Source organism: Salvelinus alpinus, chromosome 4 (genome assembly GCF_045679555.1).
Source record: "Salvelinus alpinus chromosome 4, SLU_Salpinus.1, whole genome shotgun sequence".
NCBI lineage: Eukaryota > Metazoa > Chordata > Actinopteri > Salmoniformes > Salmonidae > Salvelinus > Salvelinus alpinus.
Genome location: NC_092089.1, coordinates 15,732,439 through 15,751,436, shown reverse-complemented (window position 1 = coordinate 15,751,436; position 18,998 = coordinate 15,732,439). Strand labels below are relative to the sequence as shown.

At 44.1% G+C, this 18,998-nt stretch overlaps 1 protein-coding gene across 3 annotated transcripts in view; it reads left to right on the top strand.

Annotated features, from left to right (window-relative positions):
• cdkal1 (CDK5 regulatory subunit associated protein 1-like 1) overlaps positions 1-11,411 on the top strand; it is a 1,024,035-nt gene extending 1,012,624 nt beyond the window's left edge. For all 3 annotated transcript variants that reach the window (XM_071395740.1, XM_071395742.1, XM_071395741.1), the window contains one exon: positions 9,913-11,411. In XM_071395740.1, coding sequence (XP_071251841.1) covers positions 9,913-10,074 — 162 coding nt within the window. In that variant the 3' untranslated portion in view covers positions 10,075-11,411. The remainder of the gene's footprint in view (positions 1-9,912) is intronic.
• Positions 11,412-18,998: the final 7,587 nt, after the last annotated feature.

Sequence of the window (18,998 nt, the reverse complement as noted above, 5' to 3'; positions counted from 1 at the left end):
TCACTCTACCACCGCCATTATCCCAGTGTATGAGTTAGGACAATCACTCTACCACCATTATCCCAGTATATGAGTTAGGACAATCACTCTACCACCACCATTATCCCAGTGTATGAGTTAGGACAATCACTCTACCACCATTATCCCAGTATATGAGTTAGGACAATCACTCTACCACCACCATTATCCCAGTGTATGAGTTAGGACAATCACTCTACCACCGCCATTATCCCAGTGTATGAGTTAGGACAATCACTCTACCACCATTATCCCAGTGTATGAGTTAGGACAATCACTCTACCACCATTATCCCAGTGTATGAGTTAGGACATTCACTCTACCACCACCATTATCCCAGTGTATGAGTTAGGACAATCACTCTACCACCATTATCCCAGTGTATGAGTTAGGACAATCACTCTACCACCATTATCCCAGTGTATGAGTTAGGACAATCACTCTACCACCATTATCCCAGTGTATGAGTTAGGACAATCACTCTACCACCACCATTATCCCAGTGTATGAGTTAGGACAATCACTCTACCACCATTATCCCAGTGTATGAGTTAGGACAATCACTCTACCACCATTATCCCAGTGTATGAGTTAGGACAATCACTCTACCACCATTATCCCAGTGTATGAGTTAGGACAATCACTCTACCACCGCCATTATCCCAGTGTATGAGTTAGGACAATCACTCTACCACCATTATCCCAGTGTATGAGTTAGGACAATCACTCTACCACCGCCATTATCCCAGTGTATGAGTTAGGACAATCACTCTACCACCATTATCCCAGTATATGAGTTAGGACAATCACTCTACCACCACCATTATCCCAGTGTATGAGTTAGGACAATCACTCTACCACCATTATCCCAGTGTATGAGTTAGGACAATCACTCAACACCATTATCCCAGTGTATGAGTTAGGACAATCACTCTACCACCATTATCCCAGTGTATGAGTTAGGACAATCACTCTACCACCATTATCCCAGTGTATGAGTTAGGACAATCACTCTACCACCATTATCCCAGTATATGAGTTAGGACAATCACTCTACCACCATTATCTCAGTGTATGAGTTAGGACAATCACTCTACCGCCACCATTATCCCAGTGTATGAGTTAGGACAATCACTCTACCACCGCCATTATCCCAGTGTATGAGTTAGGACAATCACTCTACCACCATTATCCCAGTGTATGAGTTAGGACAATCACTCTACCACCACCATTATCCCAGTGTATGAGTTAGGACAATCACTCTACCACCATTATCCCAGTGTATGAGTTAGGACAATCACTCTACCACCGCCATTATCCCAGTGTATGAGTTAGGACAATCACTCTACCACCATTATCCCAGTGTATGAGTTAGGACAATCACTCTACCACCACCATTATCCCAGTGTATGAGTTAGGACAATCACTCTACCACCATTATCCCAGTGTATGAGTTAGGACAATCACTCTACCACCACCATTATCCCAGTGTATGAGTTAGGACAATCACTCTACCACCATTATCCCAGTGTATGAGTTAGGACAATCACTCTACCACCATTATCCCAGTGTATGAGTTAGGACAATCACTCTACCACCATTATCCCAGTGTATGAGTTAGGACAATCACTCTACCACCGCCATTATCCCAGTGTATGAGTTAGGACAATCACTCTACCACCATTATCCCAGTGTATGAGTTAGGACAATCACTCTACCACCGCCATTATCCCAGTGTATGAGTTAGGACAATCACTCTACCACCATTATCCCAGTATATGAGTTAGGACAATCACTCTACCACCACCATTATCCCAGTGTATGAGTTAGGACAATCACTCTACCACCATTATCCCAGTATATGAGTTAGGACAATCACTCTACCACCACCATTATCCCAGTGTATGAGTTAGGACAATCACTCTACCACCGCCATTATCCCAGTGTATGAGTTAGGACAATCACTCTACCACCATTATCCCAGTGTATGAGTTAGGACAATCACTCTACCACCATTATCCCAGTGTATGAGTTAGGACATTCACTCTACCACCACCATTATCCCAGTGTATGAGTTAGGACATTCACTCTACCACCGCCATTATCCCAGTGTATGAGTTAGGACAATCACTCTAGCACCACCATTTTCCCAGTGTATGAGTTAGGACATTCACTCTACCACCACCATTATCCCAGTGTATGAGTTAGGGCAATCACTCTACCACCATTATCCCAGTGTACGAGTAAGGACAATCACTCTACCACCGCCATTATCCCAGTGTATGAGTTAGGACAATCACTCTACCACCATTATCCCAGTGTATGAGTTAGGACAATCACTCAACACCATTATCCCAGTGTATGAGTTAGGACAATCACTCTACCACCATTATCCCAGTGTATGAGTTAGGACAATCACTCAACACCATTATCCCAGTGTATGAGTTAGGACAATCACTCAACCACCATTATCCCAGTGTATGAGTTAGGACAATCACTCTACCACCATTATCCCAGTGTATGAGTTAGGACAATCACTCTACCACCATTATCCCAGTGTATGAGTTAGGACAATCACTCTACCACCATTATGCCAGTATATGAGTTAGGACAATCACTCTACCACCATTATCTCAGTGTATGAGTTAGGACAATCACTCTACCGCCACCATTATCCCAGTGTATGAGTTAGGACAATCACTCTACCACCGCCATTATCCCAGTGTATGAGTTAGGACAATCACTCTACCACCATTATCCCAGTGTATGAGTTAGGACAATCACTCTACCACCACCATTATCCCAGTGTATGAGTTAGGACAATCACTCTACCACCATTATCCCAGTGTATGAGTTAGGACAATCACTCTACCACCGCCATTTTCCCAGTGTATGAGTTAGGACAATCACTCTACCACCATTATCCCAGTGTATGAGTTAGGACAATCACTCTACCACCATTATCCCAGTGTATGAGTTAGGACAATCACTCTACCACCATTATCCCAGTGTATGAGTTAGGACAATCACTCAACCACCATTATCCCAGTGTATGAGTTAGGACAATCACTCTACCACCATTATCCCAGTGTATGAGTTAGGACAATCACTCTACCACCACCATTATCCCAGTGTATGAGTTAGGACAATCACTCTACCACCATTATCCTAGTGTATGAGTTAGGACATTCACTCTACCACCATTATCCCAGTGTATGAGTTAGGACAATCACTCAACACCATTATCCCAGTGTATGAGTTAGGACAATCACTCTACCACCATTATCCCAGTGTATGAGTTAGGACAATCACTCAACACCATTATCCCAGTGTATGAGTTAGGACAATCACTCTACCACCATTATCCCAGTGTATGAGTTAGGACAATCACTCTACCACCATTATCCCAGTGTATGAGTTAGGACAATCACTCAACACCATTATCCCAGTGTATGAGTTAGGACAATCACTCTACCACCATTATCCCAGTGTATGAGTTAGGACAATCACTCTACCACCATTATCCCAGTGTATGAGTTAGGACAATCACTCTACCACCATTATCCCAGTATATGAGTTAGGACAATCACTCTACCACCATTATCTCAGTGTATGAGTTAGGACAATCACTCTACCGCCACCATTATCCCAGTGTATGAGTTAGGACAATCACTCTACCACCGCCATTATCCCAGTGTATGAGTTAGGACAATCACTCTACCACCATTATCCCAGTGTATGAGTTAGGACAATCACTCTACCACCACCATTATCCCAGTGTATGAGTTAGGACAATCACTCTACCACCATTATCCCAGTGTATGAGTTAGGACAATCACTCTACCACCGCCATTTTCCCAGTGTATGAGTTAGGACAATCACTCTACCACCATTATCCCAGTGTATGAGTTAGGACAATCACTCTACCACCGCCATTATCCCAGTGTATGAGTTAGGACAATCACTCTACCACCATTATCCCAGTGTATGAGTTAGGACAATCACTCTACCACCATTATCCCAGTATATGAGTTAGGACAATCACTCTACCACCATTATCTCAGTGTATGAGTTAGGACAATCACTCTACCGCCACCATTATCCCAGTGTATGAGTTAGGACAATCACTCTACCACCGCCATTATCCCAGTGTATGAGTTAGGACAATCACTCTACCACCATTATCCCAGTGTATGAGTTAGGACAATCACTCTACCACCACCATTATCCCAGTGTATGAGTTAGGACAATCACTCTACCACCATTATCCCAGTGTATGTGTTAGGACAATCACTCTACCACCGCCATTTTCCCAGTGTATGAGTTAGGACAATCACTCTACCACCATTATCCCAGTGTATGAGTTAGGACAATCACTCTACCACCGCCATTATCCCAGTGTATGAGTTAGGACAATCACTCTACCACCATTATCCCAGTGTATGAGTTAGGACAATCACTCTACCACCACCATTATCCCAGTGTATGAGTTAGGACAATCACTCTACCACCATTATCCCAGTGTATGAGTTAGGACAATCACTCTACCACCATTATCCCAGTGTATGAGTTAGGACAATCACTCTACCACCATTATCCCAGTGTATGAGTTAGGACAATCACTCTACCACCGCCATTATCCCAGTGTATGAGTTAGGACAATCACTCTACCACCATTATCCCAGTGTATGAGTTAGGACAATCACTCTACCACCGCCATTATCCCAGTGTATGAGTTAGGACAATCACTCTACCACCATTATCCCAGTATATGAGTTAGGACAATCACTCTACCACCACCATTATCCCAGTGTATGAGTTAGGACAATCACTCTACCACCATTATCCCAGTGTATGAGTTAGGACAATCACTCAACACCATTATCCCAGTGTATGAGTTAGGACAATCACTCTACCACCATTATCCCAGTGTATGAGTTAGGACAATCACTCTACCACCATTATCCCAGTGTATGAGTTAGGACAATCACTCTACCACCATTATCTCAGTGTATGAGTTAGGACAATCACTCTACCGCCACCATTATCCCAGTGTATGAGTTAGGACAATCACTCTACCACCGCCATTATCCCAGTGTATGAGTTAGGACAATCACTCTACCACCATTATCCCAGTGTATGAGTTAGGACAATCACTCTACCACCACCATTATCCCAGTGTATGAGTTAGGACAATCACTCTACCACCATTATCCCAGTGTATGAGTTAGGACAATCACTCTACCACCGCCATTTTCCCAGTGTATGAGTTAGGACAATCACTCTACCACCATTATCCCAGTGTATGAGTTAGGACAATCACTCTACCACCGCCATTATCCCAGTGTATGAGTTAGGACAATCACTCTACCACCACCATTATCCCAGTGTATGAGTTAGGACAATCACTCTACCACCATTATCCCAGTATATGAGTTAGGACAATCACTCTACCACCACCATTATCCCAGTGTATGAGTTAGGACAATCACTCTACCACCGCCATTATCCCAGTGTATGAGTTAGGACAATCACTCTACCACCATTATCCCAGTGTATGAGTTAGGACAATCACTCTACCACCATTATCCCAGTGTATGAGTTAGGACATTCACTCTACCACCACCATTATCCCAGTGTATGAGTTAGGACATTCACTCTACCACCGCCATTATCCCAGTGTATGAGTTAGGACAATCACTCTACCACCGCCATTATCCCAGTGTATGAGTTAGGACAATCACTCTACCACCATTATCCCAGTGTATGAGTTAGGACAATCACTCTACCACCATTATCCCAGTATATGAGTTAGGACAATCACTCTACCACCATTATCTCAGTGTATGAGTTAGGACAATCACTCTACCGCCACCATTATCCCAGTGTATGAGTTAGGACAATCACTCTACCACCGCCATTATCCCAGTGTATGAGTTAGGACAATCACTCTACCACCATTATCCCAGTGTATGAGTTAGGACAATCACTCTACCACCACCATTATCCCAGTGTATGAGTTAGGACAATCACTCTACCACCATTATCCCAGTGTATGTGTTAGGACAATCACTCTACCACCGCCATTTTCCCAGTGTATGAGTTAGGACAATCACTCTACCACCATTATCCCAGTGTATGAGTTAGGACAATCACTCTACCACCGCCATTATCCCAGTGTATGAGTTAGGACAATCACTCTACCACCATTATCCCAGTGTATGAGTTAGGACAATCACTCTACCACCACCATTATCCCAGTGTATGAGTTAGGACAATCACTCTACCACCATTATCCCAGTGTATGAGTTAGGACAATCACTCTACCACCATTATCCCAGTGTATGAGTTAGGACAATCACTCTACCACCATTATCCCAGTGTATGAGTTAGGACAATCACTCTACCACCGCCATTATCCCAGTGTATGAGTTAGGACAATCACTCTACCACCATTATCCCAGTGTATGAGTTAGGACAATCACTCTACCACCGCCATTATCCCAGTGTATGAGTTAGGACAATCACTCTACCACCATTATCCCAGTATATGAGTTAGGACAATCACTCTACCACCACCATTATCCCAGTGTATGAGTTAGGACAATCACTCTACCACCATTATCCCAGTGTATGAGTTAGGACAATCACTCAACACCATTATCCCAGTGTATGAGTTAGGACAATCACTCTACCACCATTATCCCAGTGTATGAGTTAGGACAATCACTCTACCACCATTATCCCAGTGTATGAGTTAGGACAATCACTCTACCACCATTATCTCAGTGTATGAGTTAGGACAATCACTCTACCGCCACCATTATCCCAGTGTATGAGTTAGGACAATCACTCTACCACCGCCATTATCCCAGTGTATGAGTTAGGACAATCACTCTACCACCATTATCCCAGTGTATGAGTTAGGACAATCACTCTACCACCACCATTATCCCAGTGTATGAGTTAGGACAATCACTCTACCACCATTATCCCAGTGTATGAGTTAGGACAATCACTCTACCACCGCCATTTTCCCAGTGTATGAGTTAGGACAATCACTCTACCACCATTATCCCAGTGTATGAGTTAGGACAATCACTCTACCACCGCCATTATCCCAGTGTATGAGTTAGGACAATCACTCTACCACCACCATTATCCCAGTGTATGAGTTAGGACAATCACTCTACCACCATTATCCCAGTATATGAGTTAGGACAATCACTCTACCACCACCATTATCCCAGTGTATGAGTTAGGACAATCACTCTACCACCACCATTATCCCAGTGCATGAGTTAGGACAATCACTCTACCACCATTATCCCAGTGTATGAGTTAGGACAATCACTCTACCACCATTATCCCAGTGTATGAGTTAGGACAATCACTCTACCACCACCATTATCCCAGTGTATGAGTTAGGACATTCACTCTACCACCGCCATTATCCCAGTGTATGAGTTAGGACAATCACTCTAGCACCACCATTTTCCCAGTGTATGAGTTAGGACATTCACTCTACCACCACCATTATCCCAGTGTATGAGTTAGGGCAATCACTCTACCACCATTATCCCAGTGTACGAGTAAGGACAATCACTCTACCACCGCCATTATCCCAGTGTATGAGTTAGGACAATCACTCTACCACCACCATTATCCCAGTGTATGAGTTAGGACAATCACTCTACCGCCACCATTATCCCAGTGTATGAGTTAGGACAATCACTCTACCACCACCATTATCCCAGTGTATGAGTTGGGACAATCACTCTACCACCACCATTATCCCAGGCCATCCCATCTTAGCAGATGTCTCCCTCTTCACTCCTCTCATCCCAGAGTGAAGGTGGGAAATGGCAGGACACCGCTGTTCCTCTCAGAGTTCAGGCACAACAAGATAGATCAGCCTTTCATATTGAGTGATCAAGACAGTGTTTCCTCCTGGACAGATTCCTCCTGTGATCAAGACAGTGTTTCCTCCTGGACAGATTCCTCCTGTGATCAAGACAGTGTTTCCTCCTGGACAGATTCCTCCTGTGATCAAGACAGCGTTTCCTCCTGGACAGATTCCTCCTGTGATCAAGACAGTGTTCCCTCCCTCCTGGACAGATTCCTCCTGTGATCAAGACAGTGTACCCTCCTGGACAGATTCCTCCTGTGATCAAGACAGTGTACCCTCCTGGACAGATTCCTCCTGTGATCAAGACAGTGTACCCTCCTGGACAGATTCCTCCTGTGATCAAGACAGTGAGCCCTCCTGGACAGATTCCTCCTGTGATCAAGACAGTGTACCCTCCTGGACAGATTCCCCCTGTGATCAAGACAGTGTTCCCTCCCTCCTGGACAGAGCCCTCCTGGACAGATTCCTCCTGTGATCAAGACAGTGAGCCCTCCTGGACAGAGTCCTCCTGTGATCAAGACAGCGTTTCCTCCTGGACAGATTCCTCCTGTGATCAAGACAGTGTTCCCTCCCTCCTAGAGGGATGTCAAGCTGATACCGACTCAACAGGCGATTCTTCTTCTCTAATTCGCCACCTGGAGAAATGGACTGGAAATGGATCGTTGCCAGCACGGACTGAATTCCTTAGAAGCACAGTCTGTAATGTGTAGGTCATGCAAATTTAGATGAACTATTATATAAAACAAATGTATATCTCTATCTTCTCGCAAAGCATATCTTCTGAAGTAGATCAATCTACACTATATATATATAAAGTATGTGGACACCCCTTCAAATTTGTGGATTTCAGCCATTTCAATCACACCCTGTTACTGACAGGTGTATAAAATCGAGCGCACAGCCATGCAATCTCCATAGCCTAACATTGGCAGTAGAATGGGCCTTACTGAAGAGCTCAGTGACTTTCAACGTGGCACCGTCACCCTAATGTGGTGTATCTATATATAATATACTGCGACAGAGTGGGAATTTACATTTTCAATGACCGTCATCCGGTGGAATTTATATATCAAAAAATGGTCATTCAGATTGATCCTCCATATTTAATGTATTTCATGGCTGCTCAATCGCTCACCCTCTACCCCATAAATGAGCATATGATTGGCTGTTCTCTCTCTCTCTCTCTCTCTCTCTCTCTCTCTCTCTCTCTCTCTCTCTCTCTCTCTCTCTCTCTCTCTCTCTCTCTCTCTCTCTCTCTCTCTCTCTCTCTCTCTCTAGATGATGATATGATAGGCCTGTCTGTCTCTTCTCTCCTGTTCTAGTGGGATATATCTCTATTACCATCTTCATTATAGATGAGTCTTTAATGCACCATCACATTAGGACAGACTGAACTGTGCTGGACTGGACCCCAATAATGGTCATTTGATCCTGAGCGTCTGGGTCATATTATCTCTCAGAGAGGAGAAAAGTCTCTAACTACAGGTTCAGATGAATGACAGGGAGGAGAAACGTCTCTAACTACAGGTTCAGATGAATGACAGGGAGGAGAAACGTCTCTAACTACAGGTTCAGATGAATGACAGAGAGGAGAAAAGTCTCTAACTACAGGTTCAGATGAATGACAGGGAGGAGAAAAGTCTCTAACTACAGGTTCAGATGAATGACAGAGAGGAGAAAAGTCTCTAACTACAGGTTCAGATGAATGACAGAGAGGAGAAAAGTCTCTAACTACAGGTTCAGATGAATGACAGAGAGGAGAAACGTCTCTAACTACAGGTTCAGATGAATGACAGGGAGGAGAAAAGTCTCGAGAGTAAAACATGTATAAATAGAATCCCTTGAGTGGGCAAGTCAATGATGTCATAATGAGTGGACTGGCAGCCATATTGAGTGTCCCCGTAGCTCACAACAGATAATAACTCACTTCCTGCTACTGTACTCTATAATGTAACCTTGGCTAACTCTCTGCTGTCTCTCCTCAGGAGCAGCTGTCCCTCGGGCAGAATGGATCTGTCCCCTCCTCGGGCGTGCTGACTGCAGCCTGGAGCCCCTGGAGCCTGGACAGAGAGGGGCTGAAGCTGCTGTCCATCAGCCTGGCTGTGGTGGCTATCCTAGTGGTCTTCATGTGGGAGAAACTCCACTGAGACCGAGGGGCTGGAAGACTTGGACCTGGGCCTGTATTCATAAAGCGTCTCGGAGGAGGAGTGCTGATCCTAGATCAGGTCCCCCCTTTACAATCATCCTTATATTTTATTAGGCGAAACTGATCCTAGATCAGGTCCCCCCTTTCCAATCATCCTTAAATTCTACTAGGCAATACTGACCCTAGATCAGGTCCCCTCTTTCCAATCATCCTTAAATTCTACGAGGCAAAACTGATCCTAGATCAGGTCCCCCTTTCCAATCATCCTTATATTCTACTAGGCAAAACTGATCCTAGGTCAGCATTCCTACACTGTGACGCTTTATGAATAAGGGACCTGGGTCAAATACATATGTCAATTATTTCCAAGTACTTTGTACTGGGCAAACGAAATCAAGCGTAGCTCGAGTATTTGAAAGAATTTGACCTATTTATTTGGCCTTGTAGGTTTGGTTGAAATGGTTTTGGATGGGTCCTAGTTTAGCTTTATATGAGAAGGACTTCTCAGTCTTGGACAAAGAGAGTTAGGAAGAGGAGACGAGGGGAGGAAACAAGGACAGGAGACAAGGAGAGGACAGGTTAAAGACATGTTGTGTAATACTCTGATTTAAGATGGTGGATAGTAGTACCTTCAATTAAAAGTATTTTATTTATACCACAATGAAACAGACGCAGGTGAACGGTATATTTTTGGTAATGAATTTAACATCACAGTAAAATCCCTCTCTGTGTCTGTCGTACTGTAGGACCACATTGTGATTGTTTATCAATTTGTTTTTGCTCATGTTTCTCTATTTGTATTTCTGCTTTTATGTTTTCCATTTTAACGTCAGTCTACTACTGAGTAGATGGAGACCCCTATGTGCCCTGGTCTGAAGTAGTGCACTACCCCTATGTGCCCTGGTCTGAAATAGTGCACTACTTTTCACCAGGACCTATGGGGGGGTCTGGCCAAAGGTAGTGCACTACTTTCCACCAGGACCTATGGGGTCTGGCCAAAGGTAGTGCACTACTTTTCACCAGGACCTATGGGGTCTGGCCAAAGGTAGTGCACTACTTTTCACCAGGACCTATGGGGGTCTGGCCAAAGGTAGTGCACTACTTTTCACCAGGACCTATGGGGTCTGGCCAAAGGTAGTGCACTACTTTTCACCAGGACCTATGGGGGGGTCTGGCCAAAGGTAGTGCACTACTTTTCACCAGGACCTATGGGGGGGTCTGGCCAAAGGTAGTGCACTAAATAGAGAATAGAGTGTCGTTTGGGACACACTCTGACAGTGTTTTCTCATCTTTGTTTGCAGCGTAAAGCTAACCTTAATAAACCTTAATAAACCACAACTCTATGCTCTCTGTCTGGCTTTTTGTCTTTTCAACTCTGCCTCGAAGGCCAGCATCCTGGAGTCGCCTCTTCACTGTTGACGTTGAGACGGGTGTTTTGCGGGTACTATTTAATGAAGCTGCCAGTTGAGGACTTGCGAGGCGTCTGTTTCTCAAACCAGACACTCTAATGTACTTGTCCTCTTGCTCAGTTGTGCACCGGGGCCTCCCACTCCTCTTTCTATTCTGGTTAGAGCCAGTTTGCGCTGTTCTGTGAAGGGAGTAGTACAAAGCGTTGTACGAGATCTTCAGTTTCTTGGCAATTTCTCACATGGAATAGCCTTCATTTCTCAGAACAAGAATAGACTGACGAGTTTCAGAAGAAAGTTCTTTGATTCTGGCCATTTTAGCCTGTAATCAAACCCACAAATGCTGATGCTCCAGATACTCAACTAGTCTAAAGAAGGCCAGTTTTATTGCTTCTTTAATCAGTACAACAGTTTTCAGCTGTGCTAACATAACGGCAAAAGGGTTTTCTAATGATCAATTAGCCTTTTAAAATGATAAACTTGGATTAGCTAACACAACGTGCCATTGGAACACAGGAGTGATTGTTGCTGATAATGGGCCTCTGTACGCCTATGTAGATATTCCATTAAAAATCTGCCGTTTCCAGCTACAATAGTCATTTACAACATTAACAATGTTTACACTGTAATTCTGATCATTTTGATGTTACTTTAATGGACCAAAAAAATTGCTTTTCTTTCAAAAACAAGGACATTTCTAACTGACCCCAAACCTTTCAACGTTAGGGTATATCTGAGTGTATGTTCAATATGTCTGTCAGCCTGTATATATCTGAGTGTATGTTCAATATGTCTGTCAGGCTGTATATATCTGAGTATATGTTCAATATGTCTGTCAGCCTGTATATATCTGAGTATATGTTCAATATGTCTGTCAGCCTGTATATATCTGAGTTAATGTTCAATATGTCTGTCAGCCTGTATATATCTGAGTGTATGTTCAATATGTCTGTCAGCCTGTATATATCGGAGTATATGTTCAATATGTCTGTCAGCCTGTATATATCTGAGTATATGTTCAATATGTCTGTCAGCCTGTATATATCTGAGTATATGTTCAATATGTCTGTCAGGCTGTATATATCTGAGTATATGTTCAATATGTCTGTCAGCCTGTATATATCTGAGTGTATGTTCAATATGTCTGTCAGCCTGTATATATCTGAGTATATGTTCAATATGTCTGTCAGCCTGTATATATCTGAGTATATGTTCAATATGTCTGTCAGCCTGTATATGTCTGAGTATATGTTCAATATGTCTGTCAGCCTGTATATATCTGAGTATATGTTCAATATGTCTGTCAGCCTGTATATATCTGAGTATATGTTCAATATGTCTGTCAGCCTGTATATATCTGAGTATATGTTCAATATGTCTGTCAGCCTGTATATATCTGAGTGTATGTTCAATATGTCTGTCAGCCTGTATATATCTGAGTATATGTTCAATATGTCTGTCAGCCTGTATATATCTGAGTATATGTTCAATATGTCTGTCAGCCTGTATATATCTGAGTATATGTTCAATATGTCTGTCAGGCTGTATATATCTGAGTATATGTTCAATATGTCTGTCAGCCTGTATATATCTGAGTATATGTTCAATATGTATATGTTCCTGCATGCTTAATTTAATGGGAACGCTGGCCTGTACTGATGGGATGCATGATGGTTGGTGTAGGTCCTGTATGTTGTTGATAGAATGGATGATGGTTGGTGGCAGTGCTGTATGTTGTTGATAGAATGGATGATGGTTGGTGGCAGTGCTGTATGTTGTTGATAGAATGGATGATGGTTGGTGTAGGTCCTGTATGTTGTTGATAGAATGGATGATGGTTGGTGGCAGTGCTGTATGTTGTTGATAGAATGGATGATGGTGGGGTGTAGGTCCTGTATGTTGTTGATAGAATGGATGATGGTGGGTGGCAGTGCTGTATGTTGTTGATAGAATGGATGATGGTGGGGTGTAGGTCCTGTATGTTGTTGATAGAATGGATGATGGTGGGGTGTAGGTCCTGTATGTTGTTGATAGAAGGGATGATGGTGGGGTGGTGACTCCCAGCCCTCTGTAGTAATGGGAGATGTGGTGACTCCCAGCCCTCTGTAGTAATGGGAGATGTGGTGACTCCCAGCCCTCTGTAGTAATGGAAGATGTGGTGACCCCCAGCCCTCTGTAGTAATGGAAGATGTGGTGACCCCCAGCCCTCTGTAGTAATGGAAGATGTGGTGACTCCCAGCCCTCTGTAGTAATGGGAGATGTGGTGACCCCCAGCCCTCTGTAGTAATGGGAGATGTGGTGACTCCCAGCCCTCTGTAGTAATGGGAGATGTGGTGACTCCCGGCCCTCTGTAGTAATGGAGGATGTGGTGACTCCCATCCCTCTGTAGTAATGGAAGATGTGGTGACTCCCAGCCCTCTGTAGTAATGGGAGATGTGCTGACTCCCAGCCCTCTGTAGTAATGGGAGATGTGGTGACTCCCAGCCCTCTGTAGTAATGGGAGATGTGGTGACTCCCAGCCCTCTGTAGTAATGGGAGATGTGGTGACCCTCAGCCCTCTGTAGTAATGGGAGATGTGGTGACCCCCAGCCCTCTGTAGTAATCGGAGATGTGGTGACCCCCAGCCCTCTGTAGTAATGGGAGATGTGGTGACTCCCAGCCCTCTGTAGTAATGGGAGATGTGGTGACCCCCAGCCCTCTGTAGTAATGGGAGATGTGGTGACTCCCAGCCCTCTGTAGTAATGGGAGATGTGGTGACCCCCAGCCCTCTGTAGTAATCGGAGATGTGGTGACCCCCAGCCCTCTGTAGTAATGGGAGATGTGGTGACTCCCAGCCCTCTGTAGTAATGGGAGATGTGGTGACTCCCAGCCCTCTGTAGTAATGGGAGATGTGGTGACTCCCAGCCCTCTGTAGTAATGGGAGATGTGGTGACTCCCAGCCCTCTGTAGTAATGGAAGATGTGGTGACCCCCAGCCCTCTGTAGTAATGGGAGATGTGGTGACCCCCAGCCCTCTGTAGTAATGGAAGATGTGGTGACCCCCAGCCCTCTGTAGTAATGGGAGATGTGGTGACCCCCAGCCCTCTGTAGTAATGGGAGATGTGGTGACTCCCAGCCCTGTCTATTCTGAACAGGGAATGGTACTATTCTATCATCCTCCATTTTGTCTGAAGACTTTGTACCCGTTTCAGACACTGGTAGCAGTATATCCCCACTCACCATGTTTAGCAGCTCTACATCATGATTATTTACCTTTCCTATTTCTGGTGATTCAGTTCTAGTGATGGGAACCATCTCTCTCTGTCCACAGGTCGGGGAATAAACCAGGAGAGTCTGCTCTATAATAAACCAGGAGAGTCTGCTCTATAATGAACCAGGAGAGTCTGCGCTATAATAAACCAGGAGAGTCTGCTCTATAATAAACCAGGAGAGTCTGCTCTATAATAAACCAGGAGAGTCTGCTCTATAATGAACCAGGAGAGTCTGCTCTATAATAAACCAGGAGAGTCTGCTCTATAATGAACCAGGAGAGTCTGCTCTATAATAAACCAGGAGAGTCTGCTCTATAATAAACCAGGAGAGTCTGCTCTATAATAAACCAGGAGAGTCTGCTCTATAATAAACCAGGAGAGTCTCCTCTATGATAAACCAGGAGAGGCTCCTCTATAATAAACAGAAGTACAGCCCACAGGAAGTAGTATTTGATTAAATGACACCAGCATCCGTTCTCTTCACAGATTAGCTAGCTGGGTTTCAGTAGAATTTCACTGACGTCCCAATTCTTCTTTTTTTAATCCCTGTTTTATATTGAAGAACACACAAAAAAAAATATAAATAAAACATGGAAAATAAGAATGTTCTGGCAGGTACAAGCACACATCACACTTTCATCAGATTAGTTACAGTTACATCATCTTTGAATTAGACCATTTTTCACGTACGAAACCCATTTTTCCCCCAGTATTCCTGGCCTCTCTCCTCATGAATTCTTAAAGCCAAGGTTTATACACTCCATATAATGTATTTCTTTAACAATGTGTCACGGTGGGAGGGTCTTTTTGTAGACATTTCCTGGTGACAGCCTTTTTTACTGGCTTTAACTGGTGCTTTTCTCTATTGGGTAAATTAGCAGGTATTTTACCCAATGTCAAAACCCATTATTTTCCCAATGTTAGATCTTATTTCTCCCCTGTAAGTTTGAGTTTGCGGGGCAGGACCAAAAGATAGGCGTGGGATCCGCCCTTGATAGCTCGCATTCTCTCCAACAAGGGTTTTGGGAGCCGGTCTGTTTGGATTTCAGTTTAGATCTTATGAAGAAACGTATAACCGTCTTCCAACAGAATTCTCTCCAAGTCTTTGAGTTGGTGGAGATTTGTTGAGTCTCTAAATTGTTCAACCATGTTTCATCAGTTATTTCAATGTTACGTTCCTCCTCCCATTTCTGTTTAATATAGTTTGTAGTGTTTCTTTGAGGATATAGAATACCCAAGTAAAGATTTGAAATCGTTTTTTGTTTTGTACTCCCCAAGTTGTAGTGAATACTTGAATCAATTTCTAAGGTGCCCGAGGGTCAATCACTTTTATTTATTTTAAAAGTAGTGGCGAACCTGTAAAATATATTTTTGATCCAAGCCATGTTTTGTTTTTTACTTAGGTCCCTGGAAGTCCTCTAGATGCCTTATAATTGTACAAAATGATGTGATGCCCTTTTTTTGCGTCACCTGTTTAAATCTGCTGTCCTGAATTTCAGGGATGAAGCTGAGGTCGTATGCGGGCCAGCTCAGCAGTTTGACCTTTGCTCCCCTAAACCATGTCTTAAGAGAGAAATTAATCCACTGATTTAGTCTTTTGTATATTTTTATTACCATGTCCTTGTTACCCCAAACTGACTGTGTGGGTGTCTCAGGCAGCCCAATTCTGAGGTTTGTTTCCACTAATTGGTCTTTTGACCAATCACATCAGATCTTTTCACGTCAGATATTTTTCAGAGCTGATCTGATTGGTCAAAAGACCAATTACTGGGGAGAAAAAGATCAGAATTGGGCTACCTGTCTAAACGCAGCCAGAAGTGTGTGAATGTTTCTGCTTTAATTGACAGCCTCCCGATGAACGCCACGAGACAGCATTGATTTCACCCGTCAGCGTAAAGATTATATGCCAAACCCGTATCAGAATATCAGCAAGGCAGTAATTGACAATCAAGTTTCAAGACTGTGGCCGTCGGCTGCAATCATTTAGGTGGAGACGTATTTATGTCATCTTTAGAGACATGTCCTGGGTGTCAACTAGAGGGGATCTGATCTCTTCAGAGCCTGGCTCTACATACAGACGAGGATGTGAACCGGTAACTGCCAGATTAAAGGAAACACGTGAGGAAATGACGGCTCAAAGTATCTTGAAAGCAGGTGCTTCCCCACAGGTGTGGCTCCTGAGTTAACAACCCATCATGCTTAGCGTCATGTAGAAAAAATGTTAGGCAGGCCATTATTTTGGCTACCATGGTTACCCCCCCATAGGATGACAATGCATCCACAGGACACGATTAGTCACTTGTAGAATCGATGTCAAGGTGCATTAAAGCTGTTCTGGCCCAACGCCCTATTAAGGGAAAGGGGGGATACCTAGTTAGTTGTACAACTGAAAGCATTCAACTGAAATGATTCAGAGGGGTGCGGGGATGTGCCTTAATCGAAATCCACGTCATCGGCGCCCAGGGAACAGTGGGGTTTAACTGCCTTGTTCAGGGGCAGAACGACAGATGTTTACCTTGTCAGGATTAAGATCCAGCAACCTTTACGGTTACTAGTCCAACGCTCTAACCACTAGGCTACCTGCCACCCCCCTCTAACCACTAGCCTACCTGCCTCCCCCCTCTAACCACTAGCCTACCTGCCTCCCCCCTCTAACCACTAGCCTACCTGCCTCCCCCCTCTAACCACTAGCCTACCTGCCTCCCCCCTCTAACCACTAGGCTACCTGCCACCCCCCTCTAACCACTAGCCTACCTGCCTCCCCCCTCTAACCACTAGGCTACCTGCCTCCCCCCTCTAACCACTAGTCTACCTGCCTCCCCCCTCTAACCACTAGTCTACCTGCCGCCCCTACACTCTAACCACTAGTCTACCTGCCTCCCCCCTCTAACCACTAGGCTACCTGCCTCCCCCCTCTAACCACTAGTCTACCTGCCTCCCCCCTCTAACCACTAGCCTACCTACCTCCCCCCTCTAACCACTAGGCTACCTGCCTCCCCCCTCTAACCACTAGTCTACCTGCCTCCCCCCTCTAACCACTAGCCTACCTCCCTCCCCACTCTAACCACTAGGCTACCTGCCGCCCACCTCTAACCACTAGTCTACCTGCCGCCCCCCTCTAACCACTAGGCTACCTGCCTCCCCCCCTCTAACCACTAGGCTACCTGCCTCCCCCCTCTAACCACTAGGCTACCTGCCTCCCCCCTCTAACCACTAGTCTACCTGCCGCCCCCCTCTAACCACTAGGCTACCTGCCTCCCCCCTCTAACCACTAGGCTACCTGCCTCCCCCCTCTAACCACTAGGCTACCTGCCTCCCCCCTCTAACCACTAGGCTACCTATGCTGGTGTTTCCTTTCTTTTGGCAGTTACAATCACTTTTCAAGAGGTAGATGGTGTTAAAGCTAGAATCCTTAATTGAAACAATAACAAAGTCCTATCCCTGCCCCTGTTTTGCTAAAAAGCTATAGGATGGGGCTCGAGAAATGTAACCACTCTCAAATTCATAGACGAGCTATGGATGCAAGGACTGACCATCCATGATATGAAATGTATAGGTTTAACATACAATGTTTGTTTACATTTACGTTCTTTACGAACATTGGAGTAAAACAAGCTTATATTTTGGGTTCTGATGGGATACGACAGTTCACAGTGAGGGCATTGTGGGAATTGTTGTTCCAACAGAGACGTGATTCACATAAGATATTATTTGTTTATTATTCAACAATCAATAGGTATTGATCATTCATTTATAAGTCCAAAAACGAATGTTAGCAACTGCATAGTCCAGCTTTAATGTTTAAAGCACAACAACAAACCAGTCTTCTCGCTTGTTAATGCAATTAGACAGTTAATTATACAATTAATTGTAAAGTTAATTGTAAAGTTAATTATAAAGTTAATTGTAAAGTTAATTGTAAAGTTAATTGATGGTAAAATAGAGAAATCCATCTTAATAACAGCTTGAAGACAACAGTCATACCAAGAGAGACGTCCATCCGGCAGACTTCATTTCCTCATTACAAAGTGTTTAATGACGTCTGCTGTTCCTCCCACAGCATTAAAGTACTCCGTCTCCACAAGCACATTAGAGGTCTGTTAAGATGAATGTTGTTGACTGGCACAAATGTTGACTTAGGTCCCCAAATGACTCTGAATACCCTCAGTTGATTCAGTCAAAGGCATAAGCTCAAACACTGGCTCGGCTGGCAAGTGACCAACACACTCAATAGAAGCAATCTTCCTCACAATGGGTTGTTGTGAAATC